At 42.3% G+C, this 22,726-nt stretch overlaps 1 protein-coding gene across 1 annotated transcript; it reads right to left on the reverse strand.

Moving 5' to 3' along the window:
- Positions 1–890: 890 nt before the first annotated feature.
- LOC136881084 (uncharacterized) lies at positions 891–19,622 on the reverse strand. The gene is made up of 5 exons (XM_067153703.2): positions 19,592–19,622; positions 11,580–11,683; positions 8,823–8,912; positions 2,939–3,079; positions 891–1,108 (listed from the first exon to the last, which is right to left on the reverse strand). The coding sequence occupies exons 2-4, from the start codon at positions 11,666–11,668 to the stop codon at positions 2,944–2,946; spliced, it is 315 nt and encodes a 104-aa protein (XP_067009804.1). The 5' UTR covers positions 11,669–11,683; positions 19,592–19,622; the 3' UTR covers positions 891–1,108; positions 2,939–2,943.
- Between the last annotated feature and the right edge of the window lie 3,104 nt (positions 19,623–22,726).

Consider the following 22,726-nt stretch of genomic DNA (forward strand, 5'->3'; position numbering starts at 1 on the left):
GTTGGCTGTTGTAAGCAAATTTGTGAGAAATGCGACTTTTACGACACCTTCATCCCTAAATAAGTGTGTAAAATATCAACTCATCGACAAATGGTCGGCACTGGGCTGACGTATTTGAGAACGTTCAAAATATCGCCGAACTGAGCCGAGGTCGAAACCGTCAACTTGCTTTCAGTGAATGAGTGGCCGCGGCTGGTCCGTGGACCGACCGACCGACCAACCAACCAACCAACCAACCAGAGGAGGGGTGGCCACGGCTCTAGTAGGCCTCCGCATGCGGGAGACAGAGAGTAGCTGGTCCCCACCGTCGGCTGTCCTGAGAATGGTTTTCCGTGGTTTTCCATTCTCCTGCGCTAAGGCGAATGCCCGGAGAGTTCCTAGCACAGGCCGCCAACCCTCTAACCTTCGCCGCAAATCTCTTTCTCCGATACAAATCTCCTGGCCTGAGAAAGGCGTCGCCGTCTGGGAGGCCCGCCTCCCCCTTCAAGGGAGAAATGAAAACATTTTGTAGTAGTAGTAGTATGAATCAGTAATGAAATTCTAAAGTAACAGCTATCAGCAATCATTTCTCTGCTCATACAGTACCCGGTCTGCTTAGCAATCTGTTTGCTGAGGAAATGAATGGACTGGTCTACATTTACATGGGAATTGTGTAAATATTGGGGAAAGTGATAACTGTGATAAGGTACTGTATTTATGTGATGTATCTACCAGACTACACAACTCCTGTCTCCCAGCCTGCCATTGGTATGATACATACGGTACCGAAACCTGAAGGTACACAGGTATAAAAGGAGAACTTAGGGTTTCCTTGAGACGAACCCAGACACTGAAGTATAGAATGTAGGTGTTCCAAACATGATTGTTAAATATAAAAGAAATTACTTTTTAAGATTTTATTTACTTGAAATTGTACATAAGATACATCTCACTTTTAGCTTATTGGAGAAAATACATTTTGAGAGACATTTTAAAATATATTTCTTCTTTTCTAATTGAACGAGAAAACCAATTTACCAACTGTTCTTTTCCTTCACTAATATGATTGGCACTCTGATGTTCATTACGAGTTAGACTTCATGTCAATATCCTGAGGGTGACCTTCAACCTAAAACACAAATATATATCAGACATTATCAAGAAAAAGTAATTAATTAGGAATTTGCTTATAAGTAATACCTTTATTATTAAAATAATATTTCAGTCAAAACTGAATGAGCTTTCCGCTCTCTCCTTAGTGTGACAAGCAAATCACGGATGCGTAATTTTGTGATTAATAAAATTACCGTTTCAAAACGAATAATATTTCAATGTGAAAAAGGAGTTATTTTAATGAAACAAAATATTTATTTTGAAAATGAGGTATTTTCCTTGGTGAAAAAATCATAAGGAATTCCAAAACAAATGGAAAGTATAATCACAGTCTACAGTATTTACATAAACCATGACATAACATCTCAAATTACTCATACTAATCTCTCCTGCTGAGTCCTTAGGCCTACTTGCTGTAATAACCTCATTCTACCTTTAAAAGCAAAGCACATCTTTTAAGAAAGGGCTGAAGATGTCGTTTTGTAAGCTGTTCCATTCCATTTCCCACCTCTATACAAATATTTCCTCGAGTTACTCCGTCATTGACGATTGATCCCAAAAAAATTTTTAAACTCGTGATCAAACCCAGTAAACTCTTCAGCCTGTAATTTCTTTCCAATATCTTCCCAACCTCTTTATTGCTTTATAATGTTATCTAAATTTAGTAGTGATCATGTTCTTTCTTGGAATATTGTTACATTAGTATGCGTTAGTCTAGCTAATTTATTATTTAACTCTGACCTTATACATACAGTTTCACTGTAGCAGGGTGCGAAATCGGAAAAAAATGGTGGGGGGGAGAAGGTTCGTAGGGCTTAACTACTAGTGTTTATTTCAAACAGTATATAGGGGTATATACTTCCCTTCTAAGTAAATTACCCCCTCCCCCTTAAAAATGTAAATTTAAAATGTTTTCGTTTGAATTCTGTTGTTGTAAAAAGAATGATATTCAATGGAAAATTATTCCCGGGTTTCAGATGGACTTGCCACAATGAAACATAAAAAATAGGCTTTGTGTGCGGAGTTGCCACTGTTGCGTTTTCTTATTGCTCAGGGTCTGGCAGTTATCCTATTATTTCTATCTTATCTGTATTATTGTTGTTTTATGAAAATGTGCACAGTAAAATACATTGATTTCATTAATGTGTGTGTTACATTTTCCTCATTTTATAATGAGTGAATCCCCCCTGGGCAATTTTAGTGGTGGTGGTGGGGGGGGATCTTTGAGATAACATCATCGGTGGGGAGGAAAACCCTCCATTCCCCCCCTGTGACTTCGCACCCTGCACTGTAGTGAGCTCCAGCCTGCCTGAGGAAACAGATCAAGAAAAGAGAACCATCTAGTATGTGGCAACCATAGAGTATTTCGAATACTTCTACAGAATTTCTAGCCTTGACTGTTAATGGGCACCAGAGGAATCATGACAACATTCTGTGTCAAATTTATGAAATTGGAGGGTTCGTAATATAACACTCCTAGATGTATCAATATTATTGATCAAAAGATCACTTCAAATTATTCGTAATCACCTTTACAGCCTCCTTTAACAACCAATATTATATAATACTGTTGATATGGTATACTTCTTCATGTTCGGCAACCCATAAATTGGGAAGCAATACATAAATTTAGAAAACGACAGTCACCGTAAACTCAAAATTGTTCTTGTTTGAACCTATTTATATAGCCAAAAGAAACTGCAAAGTTTTCCTATGCTGTGCAGTTTCCAAAACTTTTCCTTAAAAGAGTTATGGGGCAATATCCTCATGAATCCTCTTCCTAGCTACATACCTTTGTACCATTCCATAAATTACATCCTGACTTCAGTAAGACTGAAGTACTTACCAACATTATAACGCACTTCTGATACTCCTCTTGCCCGGGGCATCCTCACTTAGCAGGTGTCTTAGATCGTTGCCGGAGTTGAGAACGTCTTGGTAGTCGCAGGCTCTGTTCACACCACCACCGATGATACAGGAGCGTTTCCTGGGGGTAAGGAACCAAACACTCAAGTTCGTTTTGCTAGAATATAATTTAAATCTAAGGAAATTTTAATCAGCATTCTTGTGAATATGTGTGTGATCGAAATCCTCTGAAAAAAATTAATGGTACAACTATATTTGGGGCTGGTTTCATAAGTGATATCTTCACATATTACGAAAGGTGCTAGTAGGATAGGATTGCCACAGTGGCGTAGCCAGTATCGGCCGATGAGGGGATGGAGGTGGGGGTTATAGTTAAAAAATTATGATAGAACACAATGAAAGTGATTGTGCGCGCATGCAAGACTTGTCACTATAAGGGCACTAATGCAAGTGAATTATGTTGATATTCAGATTGCAGTACACTACAAAATGTTATATTAAAATACAGATCAAGAACAATACGATCAAAGTCAACAGCTTTACAGCGAATGATACGTTCAGTTTACAAGCTAAAATCCAAATTTTGAGGCTTCCTAGAGAATAGATTCAACAGATCTGTTGGCTCTACAAATATGTCTCTGAATGTTTGATTGTTGTCAGTTTCTGTTCATTTCCTTTTTGTAAAATTTCCAATTGGCTACGCCCCTGGACTGCCATACTCATGAAGGAAAAAAGTGAGAACGGTATTTAGTACTGCTATTAGCTTCTTGTTGTATCAAGCATATAACCTGGAAGTTTCTTCTGCAACGAACCTAGTTATGGTCTAGAGCAGAGGTGCTCAGCTGGGCGCCTGTTGAGGCTAGCCCAGCGCTGCCGGGCTGGCGTGACGTAAATGCGGGCAGCGAGAGAGCGAACACACTTTGGAGGGAAGCAAGGGAGCATTGGCATTCGATTGTGATTATGAAGCTCTCCTCCACTACTCAGGGAAGTGTTGATTGCGGTACATTATTTAAAATAAAACTCTATGATCGCACCAAAAAGCACCTCATCTTTTTACGATATTGCACTCGATATAAACAGTCCGTTTTGTTTTCTTATATTTATTCATTCAAAGAAATCTGACACGTTATAATTTTTGAGTTACAATCTACAATGGTAAATGAAATGGCGTATGGCTTTAGTGCCGCGAGTGTCCGAGGACATGTTTAGCTCGCCAGGTCCAGGTCTTTCTATTTGACTCCCTTAGGCGACCTGCGCGTCATGATGAGGATGAAGTGAAGATGACACATACGCCCAGCCCCCGTGCCAGAGAAATTAACCAATGATGGTTAAAATTCCCGAACCTGCGGGGATTCGAACCCGGGACCCCTGTGACCAAAGGCCAGCACGCTAACCATTTAGCCATGGAGCCGGACATCTAAAATGATACAGGGTTAGCGTACAAACTACGATTTAGAATTCCATGGATGGGAATGACAGTTTTTCCACTAAAAAAGTAAATTCCTGTTATTCATTACGCAAAAATAATATAATTACATAATACAACAATGATTTTGCACAGTGTTGTGTGACTTTCTCTAGTCACTGAATTTCTGGAAATAGTATTTAAAATTTAACTTCTAAATTTAGCTTCTAAATGGCGAGAGAGAGTGAGGATATCGATATATACTATCGAAGATTAAAGTGCTATCATTTTCATAAAAAAAGAACACGTTGAAAGACCAGAGTTAGGAAGTTTACATTCACACTACATGTATCTTCTGAAGAAATAATTAACATTTGAACCATGTCGGCTCTCAGGTTCAGGATCCACATCGATATCTCGGCGCACCACCACCGACTGGTAAAGTGTGCCTGCGGCTCTCGTCGCTATAAAATTAAGGTAAGGGATCAGTGTGACTTGAGCAGACGTGCAGGATGCCTCGCAGACATTGGCGAGAACCATACTGTCAAATGAGTGAGTTTGAAAGAGGTCGCATTATTGGCATGAGAGAACGTGATGCATCCACCAGTGGGACGAAGTGTGTCAGCAGTGCAACGGGTGTGCACAGAATGGTTGACAGAAGGCCATAGAACACAGCGTGATGGGACTAGTCGCACCACACACACCACCCCCGAGAAGATCGACACCTCATCCGAATGGCATTGCAGGACAGATCTGCGTCCTCCTCGACTCTTGCGCAATGGTGGAACAGTGTAACACATCGTACACTATCAGGAGTGACAGTCCGTCGCCGTTTATTACGGTCTGGGTCACCGGCGCGTCGTCCACTTCTCCGCCTACCTTTGACTAATGTGCATAAACATGCTGGACTGCAATGGTGTGTGGAACGACGTCACTGAGGACAGGAATGGCAGCAGATAGTGTTTTCGGACGAATCCAAGCTGCATTTTGGCTCGTCGCAGACAGGAGGAGAGGCATCACATTGACTGCATTCGCACAAGACATACAGAGGCAACTCAAGGCCTTATGGTGTGGAGTGCTATTGGGTACAACCACAAATCATAGTTGGTGCGTGTCCGCTGTGATCCAATGACAATCACCAAAGATGAACTGTGGAACCAGGTGAATGCAGCAGGATGACTATACCCCAGGCACGCCATTCGCGTCTTATACGCGTCGATGCCATCACGCATGGAACAAGTTATCAGTGCCCATGGACGACCCAGTGCCTACTAGGCAACGGGACACATGCTGAACCTAGGTGCCTGAAATGCTAATCGTTTCTGCAGAACATACTAATCAACACGTCCTGTGAATGTGAACTTCCTATCTCCAGTCTTTCAAGGTGTTATGTGTTTTATGTACAACAACAGTGTAAATGTTACCAGACAGATGTACAGTAATCCTTCAAATAAATAACCTCACTGATTTTATTCCCGGTAAGCATGATTGGATTGTTGGTGAGTTTATCAGATAATTTAAACCCAAACAACTACAAGCAACAACTTATCCTCCTTAACTCCGTATTATATTTGAACTATTTGTAAAACACCTCTTAAAACATAATAGTGAATATTGTAATTCATTAAGTACGTTATAAAAATATAATAATATTATTATTATTATTATTATTATTATTATTATTATTATTATTCTACCGATTTTCCCACACCTGTGGGAACGCGGGTGCAAACTGTGTCGCACATGTAAAGTTGGCCTGTTTTACGGCCGGATGCCCTTCCTGACACCAACCCTATATGGAGGGATGTATTCACTATTGCGTGTTTCTGTGGTGGTTGGTAATTTAGTGTGTTGTCTAAATATGAAGAGGAAAGTGTTGGGACAAACACAAACACCCAGTCCCCGGGCCAGAAGAATTAATCAGAGGCGATTAAAATCCCCGACCCGGCCGGGAATCGAACCCGGAACCCTCTGACAATTCAGCCAATGAGGCAGACGAATAACTATTTATTCTATCCGGTCAAAATACATAAACTGGAATGAACATAAATAACCATTATAAATAAGTTACTTCTTACAACGTAAATTGAAATTAACGTTGATTTCTGTCCCCTCCTTTCGTTCATTATTCCTGCCTCCATTTCAAGCTCGGGTATCGCCGCAGTGATCGAGACTGACTGGGAGAACTCCCCCCAACCTTCACGGCTTGTGACGTAGTCACAACGTCACTGTGGTTGAAAGGCATGCGCTCATCACCTGCCAGCCCGCTCGCTTACAGTCCTGAGCGCCCGCGAGATGGAATGCCCAGCGTGAGCACCTCTGGTCTGGAGTTAGATATAGCATTAAGGTGGCAACAGCAGCAGCCAGACCCAGACCACGTAACTAAGATGGCCTTGAATGGCGCAGGCAAAGTGTATATGAAGAGCATTTAAATCCTGCCGGATGTGTAGACAAATTATGAAAAGTAAGACTTGTCCGGGTCCGCCTCCGTGGTGTAGTGATTAGTGTGATTAGCTGCCACCCCTGGAGGCCTGGGTTCGATTCCCGGCTCTGCCACGAAATTTGATAAGTGGTACGAAGCCTGTAACGGGTCCACACAGCCTCGGGAGGTCAACTGAGTAGAGGGGTTTCGATTTGTACCTTAGCCACCCTTGAAGTGGTTTTCCGTGGTTTCCTACTTCTCCTCGAGGCAAATGCCACGATGGTACCTAACTTAAGGCCACGGCCGCTTCCTTCCCTCTTGTCTATCCCTTTCAATCTTCCCATCCCCCCGCAAGGTCCCTGTTCAGCATAGCAGGTGAGGCCGCCTGGGCGAGGAACTGGTCATACTCCCCAGTTGTATCCCCCGACCCAATGTCTCACGCTCTAGGACACTGCCCTTGAGGCGGTAGAGGTGGGATCCCTCGCTGAGTCCGATGGAAAAGCCAACCCTGGAGGATAAACAGATTAAGAAGAATAAGAAGACTTGTCCGGAAAATGCCGGACAAGTTGCTATCCTAGCGGGAATTATGAACTAGATCAGCCATTCCCAAACTGTGGTTCGCGGACCCTTGTGGGCCGCGACGATAATCCAAGGGGTCTGCAGTAATAATGTAAGTTGTAAGTAGATTTTACACACACAATTCATAGACCATTATACTAAGTTGAGGAACTATGTCTTGACTGTTGTATAGCTTGCATATGGTGTATGGTATATGGAACTCTTACCTTGGCCCAGGTTAACAGCGGAGAAAGAAGAAATACTTCAAGGCAGTGTAAGTGATGTAATTATCATGAGACACTTGGAATTGCTAGTATCCGCACTCAGACGATATTCTCCGTCTCGGGTTGAGAAAATCTCGTGGATCAGAAATCCCTTCTTTGAAACTGAACATTGAATTGTCCTTCCTTGAGGAAGATCAACTAGCCAAAGTACCTTGGCAGAGAGAAAGTGAAACATAAATTCAGAATGTATCACAACTCCACGTCTCCGACCGACTTTTCTGTCCATGGCATCCTCTATACACTTCAATTTCCAGAAAGTGAATACTGCGTTTATTGCCTTTCATAATGACTTTACCTTTTCTGCTCTCGCACAAATGTAAATGAAGTTCAGTACAGAAATAGAGCTAATGTAGAGGCTGATTTTCGGTTCGGGTGACTAGGCTTGTAAAACGCTTGGTCTTTGAAAAATAGCATTATCCGTTCCATTGATCCAACAACCCCAACAAGTGATTATTTTCAAGTACGATTCCAGATTCATACTGTTGTAATTATTAGCCAAGTTCCACACTGTTTAATGATTTCTATGCCTCTCTTTTAGTCCAACCCATCGTAAGGGTGTAGTGGCATCATTTTGGTGATCTTTCTCCAGGAGTCTCTGCTTTGTGCATGGTGACTTGCTTGCTGTAAGCTCATCCTGGTGAAGCTCTTGATCCGATCCTTCCATCGTAACGGTGCACGTCCTCTAGGTCTTCGGGCATGACATTAAACTGCGTCTACCGAGTGACCACCGGTATAAGTGGTCCCGCTCTATCAAGTACCAACGGCCTCCTCGGAGGGCGGATCAGCAGGTAGAGCTCCAGAGCACCCTATTGTCCTCGGGGTGGGAAGCTGCCCCTAAAGGCGGAAGAGTCACTGGATGGCCAACGTCATAGGATCAGGAAACCACCTGATTATCATCCCATGAAAGAATTATCCAGAGTCAAGAAATCTTTATGTAAATGTTAAATTAAACTTCCAAAGAAAGTAAAATATTACTCCTAAATTATACGAATGAAATCAAAGATGGTATTATTGAAAATTATGTTTTCTTGTTTACTGAATGGAGTTTTATGTTCTGTTGCTGAGGGGTCCTTGAACATGCATGCGATGTGCTCAGGGTGCCTCAGAGACCAACAGTTTGGGAAAGCCTGAACTAGATGAATGTATTGTTTAATCAATGGCATTATTTGCAATAATTATTACAGCTCGTACTTACTGAACCACTTCCATGTTGCTATCCATATCATCTAAAATCTCTCTTAGTAGCTGTACCGTGCGGCGACTTTCTTGTAGGGCCTTCAAATGACTGTAAACATACAAACACAGTGAATGGAGTTAGTGAATGGTTCTGAGATTAGTGGCAAGTAAAGCGGATACTAATTCAAAGTTTACACTTATAAACCCCGAGAATATTTGGGCAACCTAACAGTATGTAGTAAATGAACTTAAAATCCATGAATGTAAACGTTATCTGCACCTTGTGACTTCAGTAGCTACAAGATGGCATATAACTTTACTTTTCTTCTTGTTTCGTTGAGGCCCCTTGGACTACTTGGTTCCTAACTCTAGTGAGCTTTCTTCTTAGCCCAGTATTCCTTCATCTGTACGCTGTGGGTTTCTTTCCTTTCCTGCGCCCGCTTCACTTCCACTGCTTTAGCTGTCAGTGACTGGAGAGTCTCGGATGTTTGGATTAGTATTCAAAATTTACCCCTGTTGAATATATCCTTTGGAACAATTTAAAAATATTAAGAATTTTTAAAATTCTAGGTCTTTTCGAATCAGTTTCGTCAGTTTAGCACCTTTATTTTTCGAATCCTCAGACAAATTCCTGTCGTAATGCAAAGGGAAAGAAGAAGATACATGTGTGTGAAAAATACGACGTCGCTCTATGTAATGTTCCTTATTTGAATCCATTTCGTACAGAAAACTACATATGAAAGTGATTTATGCAGAATTATAACTGAAAATATATGTTGCTGACATAAATCTTATGGCTGGGGTCATCTGAAAATTTCGACCACGAAATTGGGGATGTAACCTAATGCCGACCCCGTCTCTTATCCGGAGGCTCCCGGTTCGATTCACGGCCAGGTCATGGATTTTTACCTAGATCTGAGAGCTGGTTCGAAATCCACTCAGCCTACGTGATTACAACTGAGGATCTATCTGACGGTGAGATGGCGGCCTCCGTCTAAAAGGCCAAGAATAACGGCCGAGAGGATTCGTCGTGCTGACCACACGACACCTCGTAATCTGCAAACCTTCGGAATGATCCCCTCGGTATCCCCTGCCTGTCGTAAGAGGCAACTAAAAGGGGCCACAGAGGCTCTTAACTTGGGAGCGTAGGTTGGCGGCCAAGGAGCCTTTAGCTGAGTCTTGACATTGCTTCCACTTCCTTGTGCAAGGCTCCTCACATTCATCGATCCTATACGACCTCCCTTGGTCGACGCGACTACTGCTAATCTCGTCATCCGCTTTATGTGCGACAGTGGATTAATTAAGGGTATGTAAATTGCAAGTGTTCTGATACTCTGAGAACTCGCGTTCCCTTTTGATTCGTTAGTGATTTTTCGGCTTAATTCAGTACTTTTTATTTTTATTTTGTATTTCGTTTCGAAATCCCTCCGTTGAATAAATCATTTTGTTTTATTTTAAATATCTTTTCCACTTGATTTGTTCAGAGAAGATGATTCTCTACTTGTACTTCCTCTTAAAACAATAACCACCACCACCACCACCACCATCACCTTCAGACTCAGCAGCGGTCGCCTGGTAGGCCATGGCCGTTCGGGCTTGTTGCGCCATGGGGTTTGGTTTCGTTACCTAGCAACGTGCAATGTGAAGTATTGATGGATGACCATGACTGGGAGACATAGAGAAGACTCTTTTATCGAGGAGGCATCGTCTCATCATACTCTAGAAAACTGATTATTTCAATCGTGAGTCAGTGCCCCCCCCCCCTCCAATTGCACTGAATCCCACGCTTGTCGAGTCCAGGAATCAATTCGTTAAATGCAAACAAGTTCATCGTTTTCAGTTTCAGATTAATTTATTGAAAGACATGTTTATTATAATTTGATTTTCCCAAGAGGAGGTTTGACACCATTTTGATTGTATTCTTTCACTAACAAAATATTTACTACTGAAAGACTTTTACACAATGTACAGGAACGATTATATTCAGGCTTTTTTAAAAAAATCTTATTGGTTTATTTCAAAATCTCTCTGTAGCATTTAGAGATTGTCATGATAACAATGAGTACAGAATATAAAAAAGAGAATCAGTTACGAGAAATTGACACGAAGGCAGCCTGATTGGCATCAAATCCAAATGCCTGCACTAACCTAAAATAACTTCAGAGGGCGTGTTGGCCGTGCGGTTAGGGGCGCGCAGCTGTGAGCTCGCATCCGGGAGATAGTGGGTTCGAATCCCACTGTTGGCAGCCCTGAAGATGGTTTTCCGTGGTTTCCCATTTTCACACCAAGCAAATGCGGGCACTGTCCCTTAATTAAGGCCACGGCCGCTTTCTTACTATTCCTAGGCCTTTCCTGTGCCATCGTCGCCATAAGACCTATCTGTGTCGGTGCGACTTAAAGCAAATAGCAAAAAAAAAAAAAAAGTCATGACCAGTTAACTTTTTTCAATTAATTTAAGACGATTTTAAAAATATTAGATTGCGGGAGCAGTTAATTGAAATAATTTCAAAAAATGAGTTACAGGATAATAAAAGAAATATACCCTTCTATTATAAATTCAAAGTTAACTAAGCTAAATAAGGGAAATATGAACCTAGATTTAATTAACATTTCACAAGACTTTCCTGAGCCATTCTCAGGTACACTCAAAGGACAGCGGGTAGCTTAAATAATATGTTTGTTTCTTAGCTATCGTTTTTAAGTCGCACCTACTCAGACAGATCTTATGGCGACTTGACATTAAATATATTAGTGATATTCATCTTAATTTCCTCACCTATTAATTAGTTCCTGGGAACTGTCGTGTGGAAGAGCCAGAGATGACACTGTCAGGCTGAGCAGAAGAAGCAGCATTACTGTCGACATTGTGGGAGATGTTGACTGAAAGAAGTTCAACAAGACATACATTTTATTATAAGCTGTTAAACCTTTCACTTTACATGCATTATTATTATTATTATTATTATTATTATTATTATTATTATTATTACACCGCTTTTTCCACATCTGTGGGGTCACGGAGCGAACTGCGTAGCAAATGTGGATTTAGCCCTGCTGTACGGCTGAATGCCGTTCCTGATGCCAACTCTTGCGTGTTTCTGTGATGGTTGGTAATGTAGTGTGTTGTCTGAATACAAAGAGAAAAGTGTTGGGACAAACACAAACACCCAGTCCCCAAGCGAGAAGAATTAATCAGACGCGATTAAAATCTCCGAGCCGGCGACCCGGCGACCCGGCCGGGAATCGAACCCGGAACCCTCTGAACCGGAGGACTCAACGCTGCAAGAAAACAAAATTTAAATCACGTAGGAGGTTACTATACGATATTCTATCCAGATATGAATTCTTCTTCTTATTCTTAATCCGTTTACCGTCCATGGTTGATTTTTCCCTGATACGTGATATTTTGTGTCGAATATACAACTGAGATGAGGACCAGTAAGAGATTTTAGAAGCATAGGAAGGCGAAAGTCATCAAGGCAATGAACAAGTTTCAAAGCGCTCGATGAATGGGCATAACGAAACAAGAAAGAGGAGTAACCTAATATTACTTATAAGAATAAGCAGTACCTCTGTGGTGTAGTGGTTAGTGTGATTAGCTGCCACCCCCGGAGGCCCGGCTTCGATTCCCGGCTCTACCACGAAATTTGAAAAGTGGTACGAGGGCTGGCACGGGGTCCACTCAGCCTTGGGAGGTTCGATTCCCACCTCAGCCATCCTGGAAGTGGTTTTCCGTGGTTTCCCACGTCTCCTCCAGGCAAATGCCGGTATGGTACCTAACTTAAGGCCACGGCCGGTTCCTTCCCTCTTCCTTGTCTGTCCCTTCCAATCTTCCCATATCCCCGCAACGCCTCTGTTCAGCATAGCAGGTGAGACCGCCTGGGTCAGGTACTGATCATCCTCCCCAGTTGTATCCCCCGACCCAGAGTCTGAAGCTTGAGGCGATAGAGGTGGGATCCCTCGCTGAGTCCGAGGGAAAAAACGACGCTGGAGGGTAAACAGATAAATATGAAGAAGAATGAGCAGTGCTTTAGTCGAACAATAAAATGACGATGATACTAGCCTACATATCACCATCACAAGACTTACTGTATCATATGGCACCAGCCGCATGAAACAGCCGGAGGTATTCAGCATCCAGTCTTAAATGTTGGTATTGTCTTAGAGTTCTTACAGTAGATGGAGATGAATTCCACAAAGTCGTGACTCAGCCACAACGAAGGATCTATTATACATAGAAGAGTGTTTGACGGGAATAGCGAGGGAAGTACCAGATCTAGTTTTACAGTTAAGGAATGAAGACAATGAATGAAATTTTCAAGAAATATGATTGGGGAAATTTTCATTCAGAGTTTGATATATCGACGTAAGTACATGAAACTTCCGTCGCCTGTCGGGTTTCATCTAGGAGAGTTGTACAGCTGGCAGTGGCGTGCATTGTTCGAACTTGAGACAGGTAACCAAGACGGAGCAACGTACGTCTTGCTGCATATTCAACTACTATCACGCATGAGTGGAGAGTGTAAGCTAAAATACCCGAGTTTGCTCCAATTCGTTCGAGAGTGCATGTTCGAAACAAAGTTTGGTGACTGGGGATGATGGCCGAGCTTGCAACGTCAGTAAAGCAAGCAATGTGGTTCATCCAAATATGAGTAAGCCCTTGTTTACAAAGAGCAAAGGCTGGGAGTTGGAGGTATAGAAGGGTGATGGAATGGTTGCGTTATGAGTCGGTGAAAGCATAGTAGTTCTCTGCCCACAAGTGGCCGTGGCTGGTCCGTGCTGGTCCGACAGCTTTGCACTCCGACCGACCAACCGAGCAGAGGAGGGCTGGCTCTGCCGTGGTTCTATGCCTCTGTATTCGGGAAACGGAGAGGGATCGGCCCCCACCGTCGGTTGTCCTGAGAATGGTTTTCTGTAGTTCTGTAGTTCCCTCTTCCTTGTCTATCCCTTCAAATCTTCTCATCTCCTCACAGGGTCCCTGTTCAGCATAGAAGGTGAGGCCGCCTGGGTGAGGTACTGGTCATTCTCCCCTGTTTTATCTCCCGACCCGAAGTCTCACGATCCAGAATACTGCCTTTGTGGCGGTAGAAGTGGGATCACTCGCTGAGTCCGAGGGAAAAACCAACCATGGAGAGTAAGCAGATTAAGAAAGATGGAATAAAGAACTTCGAAACAGCGAGCTGTCCGTGTGGTTAGGGGCGCGCAGCTGTGAAATTGCATGCAAGAGATAGTCTGTCCGAATCCCACTGTCGACAACCTTGAAGATAGTTTTCCGTGGTTTCCCATTTTAACACCAGGAAAACGCTGGGATTGTACCTTAATTAAGGCCACGACCGCTTCCTTCCCACTCCTAGCCCTTTCCCATATTGACACCGTGAGACCTATCTATGTTGGTGCGACGTAAAGCCCATTGCAAAATGAGCTTCAGACAGAAATATTTGTGAGAAATCAGCTGCATAAATAAATAACAAACAGAGGGAAACTTAAATTTAAAAAAAGAACAGAAAAATCTCTGAAACTGTAGAATAAGTATGAAGCTAGTAAATTGCTCGTATAGAATTATATCAAATTACCTGGAGATAACTATGAGGCAAAATAAAAATTTCCACCATACCACATCCACTCTTTAAGCCTAGCGAGCCGGCCCCGCGGTGTATTCGTAGTGTGACTGCTTCTTACGCGGAGGCCCCGGATTCGATTCCTGCCCAGGACAGGTATTTTTTACCAGGATCTCAGAGCTGGTTCGAGGTCCACTCAACCTTTCTTTCTTTCTTTCTTTCTTTCTTTCTTTCTTTCTTTGTTAATCTGTTTACCCTCCAGGGTTGATTTTTCTCTCGGAGTCAGCGAGGGAACCCACCTCTACCGCCTCAAGGGCAGTGTGCTGGAGCGTCAGACATCGGGTCGGGGGATAAAACTGGGGAGGAGGACCATCACCTCGCCCAGGTGGCCTCACCTGCTATGCTGAACAGGGGCCTTATGGGGGGATGGGAAGATTGGAAAGGATAGACAAGGAAGAGGGAAGGAAGCGGCCGTGGAATTAAGTTAGGTACCACCCCGGCATTTGCCTGGAGGAGAATTGGGAAACCACGGAAAACCACTTCGAGGATGGCTGAGGTGGGAGTCTAACTCACCTCTACTCAGTTGACCTCCCGAAGCTGAGTGGACCCCGTTCCAGCCCTCGTATCACTTTTCAAATTCCGTGGCAGAGCCGGGAATCGAACCAGCGCCTCCGGGGGTGGCAGCTAATCACGTTAATCATTACACCACCGAGGCGGACTCCGCCCAACCTACGTGATTAAACTGAGGAGCTATCTGACGGTGAGATGGCGGCCCCAGTCTGCAAAGCCAAGAATAACGGCCGAGAGGATTCGTCTTGCTGACCACATGACACCTCGTAATCTGCAGGCCTTTGGGGCTGAGCAGCGTTCGCTTGGTAAGCCAAGGCTCTTCGGGGATGTTGCGCCATTGGGTTTGGTTTTCTTTAAGGCTAGTTTATATGGATGCAGTTTTCCAATCACTGAATAACTTTCTTAACCATACCTGCATATGCATTACTACTGTACATAGGATGTTTGCACCCCTAGTACTGTATATGCAGGCAGTCCCAAGTCTGTAACAATGGAAGGAAAACTATTTTGTTTAGTAATCAAGGAGCAGTAGTAAGTATAAAAAGGTTTATATAAAGACTATATAACTTGTCATAAAAGCTACTCATGTACGTAATGTCGTAATCTGTGGCAGATGTTCGTTATCTCAGTTGTGGTGAGCTGGAGGATTTCTTAGTAATATCCGTTTGGAAACAAGGAAAAATTAAAATTCGCTTGAAGATTTTGACTTCTCGTAACGCTACTTCAAAAACAGACAGCTCAGTTCGTGACCTCTTTTTCCTGCATGAAGAATCATCGTCATTTCAGAGCATCCTGTCATTTTCTTCATTATTGATGAGGATTCACTACTCCAGGAATGAGTAGAAACAGTTCATTGGTTCTCGTAATTCTACGAAGTAATAATACAAACAAGTCTGTCTTTCCTTATAATTCTCTAATCTGTTACGTAATCTGGTGTAGCTCATCTGGTTGTTCGCTGTTCCATGAAACAAATTTTTCAGTTCAGTGTAATCTGCCTTTTCCTTCCTCTGTGAAGTAATACAAACAATTAAAGAGTCCCCAAGTCTACGAAGTAGCAGGATGGATTCGGAGCCTGGAATATACTACGCAACATGACTAAAGGGGACAGAAGTTATCAAGTTATCTATTCTATTCTATTCTATTCTATTCTATTCTATTCTATTCTATTCTATTCTATTCTATTCTATTCTATGTTATCTATTCAATTCTGTTCTATGTTATCAAGGAATATCAGCTATGTATACCTTCAAAAAGATATCCTAGTCATATCTGAAGCTACTCTGGTAAAAACTGGCTTATGGCTGGAGGTTTGAGACCGGATGCTTTTCCTGACGTCACATGTTTTTGTAAATTGAAATTTATGCAGTCTAATATTTGGAACTTGAAGGTACAGTCGAAATCTGTTATAACGACACCGAAACTGTCGTTATAGCCGATGGTCGCACAAAACCGGTTTTCTGTTTTGTTGTTTTATTGCTAAAAATGTCATATCTGTAAGTTTTAGACTGCACACTTACATGGTTAATTAACATAATTAAGCTAAATCTTCAAAAAACGTGAGTGAGAGAGGAATAGTACTTGTGGAATGGGATTGCGAGAAATAGGTCAATTGATCGACACATTATATGTTCTTCGCTGCTTAAACCATTTAAGTTAAGATTCTTCAATATATTTGTGCTCAGATATTGTGACACGCTTGGTTTTTAAATAATTTTCTTCGAGAAAAGACTGCATTTTCTTTCTGACCTTCGAAATTGTAGAAGTCATTCAGTGTGATACAAATCCTTCGCGATGCTGACATTTTGTTTCTCAGTTTTCTAATCGCAACATTACGTGTGACTTTTCTACAACATTAAACAGTTTCCTTTTACTTTGCGATGTCTTCATACTGATTGCCTTGACTATTCAACAGACAGAGTGACTTGAAATCTACAATAATAAGCGTTACATTGTTGTCAGCAACGCCCAAATACGTAACAAACAAAAATCAACATTGGACGTTATAGCCAATACATCTCTCCGGCAATGTGATCAAAATACGTCGTTTTAAACGATATGTCGTAATAAGCGACGTCGTACTAAGCGGGTTTTGAAATACAGTGTTTATATAGGATTTAGACGGGACCGTTAGACTTCGCCGTTATATTAAATACGTCATATAAACAAAGAGATGTCGCAATAAACTGTTTTGACTGTAGTTATAATGAGTGTGATCTGAAAATTAGCCCTTCCAAGACTAAAGTGAGCGGGCGAGTTGGCTGTGCGGTTAGGAGCGCGCGGCTGTGAGCTCGCGTCCGGGAGATAGTGGGTTTGAATCCCACTGTCGGCAGCCCTGAAGATGATTTTCCATGGTTTCCCATTTTCACACCAGGCAAATGCTGGGGCTGTACGCTGACCATTCAGCCAACGAGTCGGACACAATAATCTATAATGAAGATGTATGTATGTATGTATGTATGTATGTATGTATGTATGTATGTATGTATGTATGTATGTATGTATGTATGTATGTATGTATGTATGTATGTATGTATGTATGTATGTATGTATGTATGTATGTATGTATGTATGTATGTATGTATGTGTAAATTTCTCTTCAGGCTTGTGCGGGATTGGAACCATGGTCATCTGAAAGGAAAGCTAGCAGCTTAGCCACTACCGCAAATATACTCCATTTCACACTTGTAATTTCTAGTTCCTTAGATACAGTGGTGGTGGTGGTGATTATTGTTTTAAGAGGAAGTACAACTGGGCAACCATCCTCTATATAACACTAATCAGAGGGGAAAATGGAAGGGGTCCGACACTTCGAAAAATGAAGATATCGGCCAAAGGAAGACAAGGGCCACGAAGGGCGTGAAAATTAAAGACTCCCTAGCCCTCGCAAACCTAATAGCGTCGGGGTCGGAAAAGAACAAGAGTTGACCAAGGGAGGTCGGAGAGGATAGATGAAAGTGAGGAGCCTGGCACAAGTAAGTGGAAGCAATGCTAGGACTCAGCTAAGGGCCCCGTGGTCGCCAACCCACGCTCTAAAGTTCAGAGCCCCTGGGGCCTCTTTTAGTCGCCTCTTACGACAGGTAGGGGATACCGTGGGTGTTATTCTACCGCCCCCACCCACAGGGGGGTTCCTTAGATACACACAGCATTGTAACTTACATGTAAAATTCCGTCTGGTTAAAAAAGACAGCAGTAAGTAAATTCTTGTCTTCGCCCCGAGATGGTGCAACTTTTTCAAGTACCCTTCCAATGCATGCACATTTTTAACCTCATACTAGCCTTCCTGCCAGTCTTAAACTCCTGTCAATACCGGGAACTGAACCCGGGTCTCCGTGAACGACAACCAATAACGGAGGTGGACAGCAGTTAAGTTACTGCAATAATTACCCCGTCCTCCCTTGTCAGTAAATTTATAACACATGCAAAATTTCAGCCCTTTATCACATCGAGAATTTAGATCAATTGTTCAAAAGGACAGATTTATCTCCAGGATGGCACTCTATAGTATTATTTACTAGGGACCCTCCCCGCCTTTACACACGCGCAGTTTTAAAGATAGAGATGGAAGTTTAAGGATAATAGGGGCAGATTATTACGAATCAGACAGGTAAGTATCTTGCCTCGTACATCATGGAAAATAGTGACCTGGACGGAGAAATCGGTTATAGGTTTCAGGCTGGATGGATGAATCGCAGAACCGTGAGCACCAGTCCACACGAACTTTCTGACTGTAATACGTAAGTGAACGCTTTGTTGCCTACACTGTAGGTGCTCATCAGCGAACTTAACAGGCAGTTGTATTACACAGGCTGATCGGAAACAGCGTGAACCGGGTGTATGAACTTTAGATGATCATACTGATAAAGAACTCGAAAAAGTAATTGTCATTTTATCAGGTGCTGAAGTTACCCAATCAAGTGGACTTGGCGGGGCGGTGTTGCTAAATCTTCACGTGGCTTATGAGAGGACTAATTGAAGAAGTCCTGCGTTGCAATGTGAGTCCAAGTCACCGTAGCGTACTTGGTATGGTGCGATCCTGTGAGCTCGGAGGTCCGTGTTCAAATCCCTCTCATGGCGAAGTTCTAGTTTTTTTTTAATAGGTGCTCTCGGTCCGGTTTTAAGCGACGTATAGATATAGCAACACCGCCTCGCAAAGACTACTTGAATGCGCACGCGAAGCGATCTGATTGGTTATCTTTAGCAGGTGATAAAATGACAACTGCGAGCGATACTATGAAATTATTTTTTTTCAAAACCCTCTAACACGTTGTTTTGGACCACCCTGTATACAGATTACCGTATTCACGCAAATAATCCCCGTCACCAAATAATCCACACACCCTAACTTTAGAAGGCTGATTTTGAAAAAATGCCAACATTGACTCAAATAAAACCCGCACCCCAATTTCGTGCCTCAATTTTTTTTAAAAAAATTGCGGGTACTATTCGCGTAAATACGGCATAAGGATGCAAAATTTCATCCTTTTATCAAGTCAATAACATTTTTAGCAACGAGTGCTCAAATCTACAGTATGGCACCCTATAATATTATGCTTAATTGATAGAAATTAAACTACTGTTCGTGAACATTTTTCTGTTTTAAATATTACGTTTTGGTTCAACCATTCTACTGCTATAGCTACATCAATGTTGCTCCTCTTACCTGATTTGTCTCGGACCGTATCCTGTGAACGAATGCTAGACACAATGATGTGATGTCTTGATTACCCACAATTTATAGTAAATCCACCCTCTAATCCTCGGCAGCTTGACCAATCACAAGCCAAGCAATCGATGACGTAGCTCTCTTCTAGCTAAGTGTCTTCACTAAGCTAAGCAAACATCGAACCTCATATTGACCAGGCTCCAGTTCGAAATGGACTTACTTTATTGTCCTTCGAATTACACCGACGCAGATACGACTCCGTGAAACAATATTGTCGGGAACATCGATTCTGCTGATTGTCGCATTTATCTGCACTAGTGTTCTCTAATTTTAGATCTATGTTGGCTAAAAGAAACGTAATTTTATCATTTAATTCTGGGGACTGCAGTATTTGGTAATAGGAGAACTTTGCTGTAGTGGTGATTATTATTTTAAGGAGAAATACAACCACATAAACATAGCCTACCCACTTACTCCATTAATTGCCAACTTTTTTGTAATTAAAATATTTTCTAAGATTCTTAATGCATCTTATAACAAGGTGATCCAATGAGCCCCATATACTTCAATATAGTGGTTTCAGACATAATAGCCAATGTAAAAGTCGAAGGCGACGAGGTACATACACAGTATACATGAATGCAGATGACATGGTAAGTTACTCGTATTAAAAAAAAAAACGAAAAACTACAGGCTGCTTCCAACAAGCTGAACATTTCGGCATAGGATATTAAATTCAGAATTAATCGACAGAAGACGGTACAGATTATCTTCCGCAAGGGAGGCAGAACAGCATTAACAGAGAAAATTTGCTACGAGGACGGAGGAGAAACTATGCCAATCGTAAACAACTTTAAATACTTGGGCATTACATTACATACATCAGGAACCACTTATCCCAGACACATCAAAGATAGAGTGGCTGCGGCCGTAATAGCAGTGAATGACATTTTGATTTTACGCAAACTTTCGGTTGAAGTCTCTATGAAATTTTTCCATGCAAAAATATCCCCGATAATGGCGTACGGACTAGAATTATTATGGGAACATCTCACCAAAAGAAATATTCAAGACAATGAAAAGGTAAAAGAAATCTACATGAAAAAGTTATTACTTTTGTCCAAATTCACTCCTTCAAGATTATGTTACTAGCTGACAAGGGAACTCTTCTATGCAGAAGAACTACGACACAAACTAATATTGCCATCTACACCTGCATTCAACCAGTTACAAACGGAGCTACGAACCAAGACGGGAGGTATATGGGAAATGTTTTACACCACAGAAGCTATGGCCAGTACGAGTTGGATGAAGGCAGACTATGAACTCAGGCACATAGTGACTAGATTAGCAACACACAGTTTTCATCACCGTGTGTGTGCTAACAAAACTTTTCTCACCCCGAGAAAGGAATGTATATGTGTATTGTGCGAGAAGACTTGAGACTTGTGTTGTGACGTGCACTAAAAGACAGATCGGACTAACCAAATTCTGTTTTATGGAGTCATCTAAACATACTTTAATGGCCACTGGATGCAATAAAATCTTTATTATAACAGGTAAAAGTGATATCAAGTACACATTTTGAATAAATATCAGTATGAGCTTTCTTTCGGAAGATCCTACTTTCGGCAGACCTGAAGATGATTTTCCGTGATTCTCCGTTTTCACAGCAGGCAAATGATGGGGTCTCTACCTTAATTATGGCATCAGTGGCTACTTTCTCTATTTTAGTTCTTTCCCAAGCACGGTGCCAGACGATACAGAACTGACGTCTTAAAGACCATAGTCACCAAGTACGCTACACGGCCCAAACTGCGCATCCAACTCGCTCGGTGCTTTGTGGTATTGTCTTGAACATACGTTTACAATTTTGCTTTAGGTCGCACCGACACAGATAGGCCCTACGGTGACGATGGGATAGGAAAGGGCTAGAAATGAGAAGGAAGCGACCGTGGCTTTAATTAATGAAAAGCCCCAGGCATTTTCCTGATGTGAAAATGGGAAACCGCGCAAAACATTCTTCAGGGCTGCTGGCAGTGGGATTCGAACCCACTATCTCCCGGTGCAAGCTGTCCGCTGCGCACCCCTAACCGCACGGCCAACTCGCCCGGTTTAGAATATGTTTTCCGTATTTAATAGTATGGAAATCTCCATGAGGATTTTTTGTTTCAATTGTAAATGCTAATGCCTGATGTAAAAATGCATCGTCGTCGTCATCATCATCATCATCATCACCGTCACCATCATCATCCGAACAGATATTAGACCAAATGCCCTATTACGGTCTCGATCTATCTCCTAGCTGGGTGTCAAATAGACCGACTTCCTCTGACCTGTTCTCATAAGGTCTGCTTTGGGATTCTTTCCCTTCCCATTCTGTTTGCGTGGTCCTTCCAGTTCTTTTGGTATTTTTCTACGGATTTTAACATGGGTTCTGCCTTCAGTTCTTCCATTATCTCCTTGTTGCTCTTTATCCTGTTGTACGTCTTATGAACCTCATCCCAGCAGCGATGATTCGGGATACGTAATTTTAAAAATGTAATTTTAAACATGAATTAATTAACAGCATAAGCTTCACATTCAAGACTAGAACTACTTGCTACTTCGAAATAAGTCAATTAGCTATTACTCATTCTTATTAAAACTTGCTTTTTCGTCGCACCGACACAGATAGGTCTTATGGGGACGGTGGGGTAGGAAAGGGATGGGAGTGGGAAGGAAGCAGCCGCGGCCTTAATTAAGGCACTGACCCGGAAGTTGCCTGGTGCGAAAATGGGAAACTACGGAAAAACATCTTCAGGGCTGCCGACAGTGGGATTCGAACCCACTATCTCCCGAATGCAAGCTCACAGATGCGCGCCCCTAATTGCACGACCAACTCGCTCGGTTTATTATTATTATTAATTTGCAAGTGATTTAATGTCGCAACGACTCAGGCAGGTATTTTGAAGATGATCGGATATGAAAGGGCTAGGAAAGGGAAAGAATAGATCGGAGTCTTAATTAATGTTCAGCCCTCAGCATTTTCCTGGTGTGAAAATGGGAAACCGCGGAAAACAATCTTCAGGGCTTCGGACGGGAGGGTTCGAACCCAGTCTCCCCGGAATGCCAGCTCGCAACTACGTGACC

This window comes from Anabrus simplex, chromosome 9, assembly GCF_040414725.1.
Source record: "Anabrus simplex isolate iqAnaSimp1 chromosome 9, ASM4041472v1, whole genome shotgun sequence".
Taxonomy (NCBI): domain Eukaryota; kingdom Metazoa; phylum Arthropoda; class Insecta; order Orthoptera; family Tettigoniidae; genus Anabrus; species Anabrus simplex.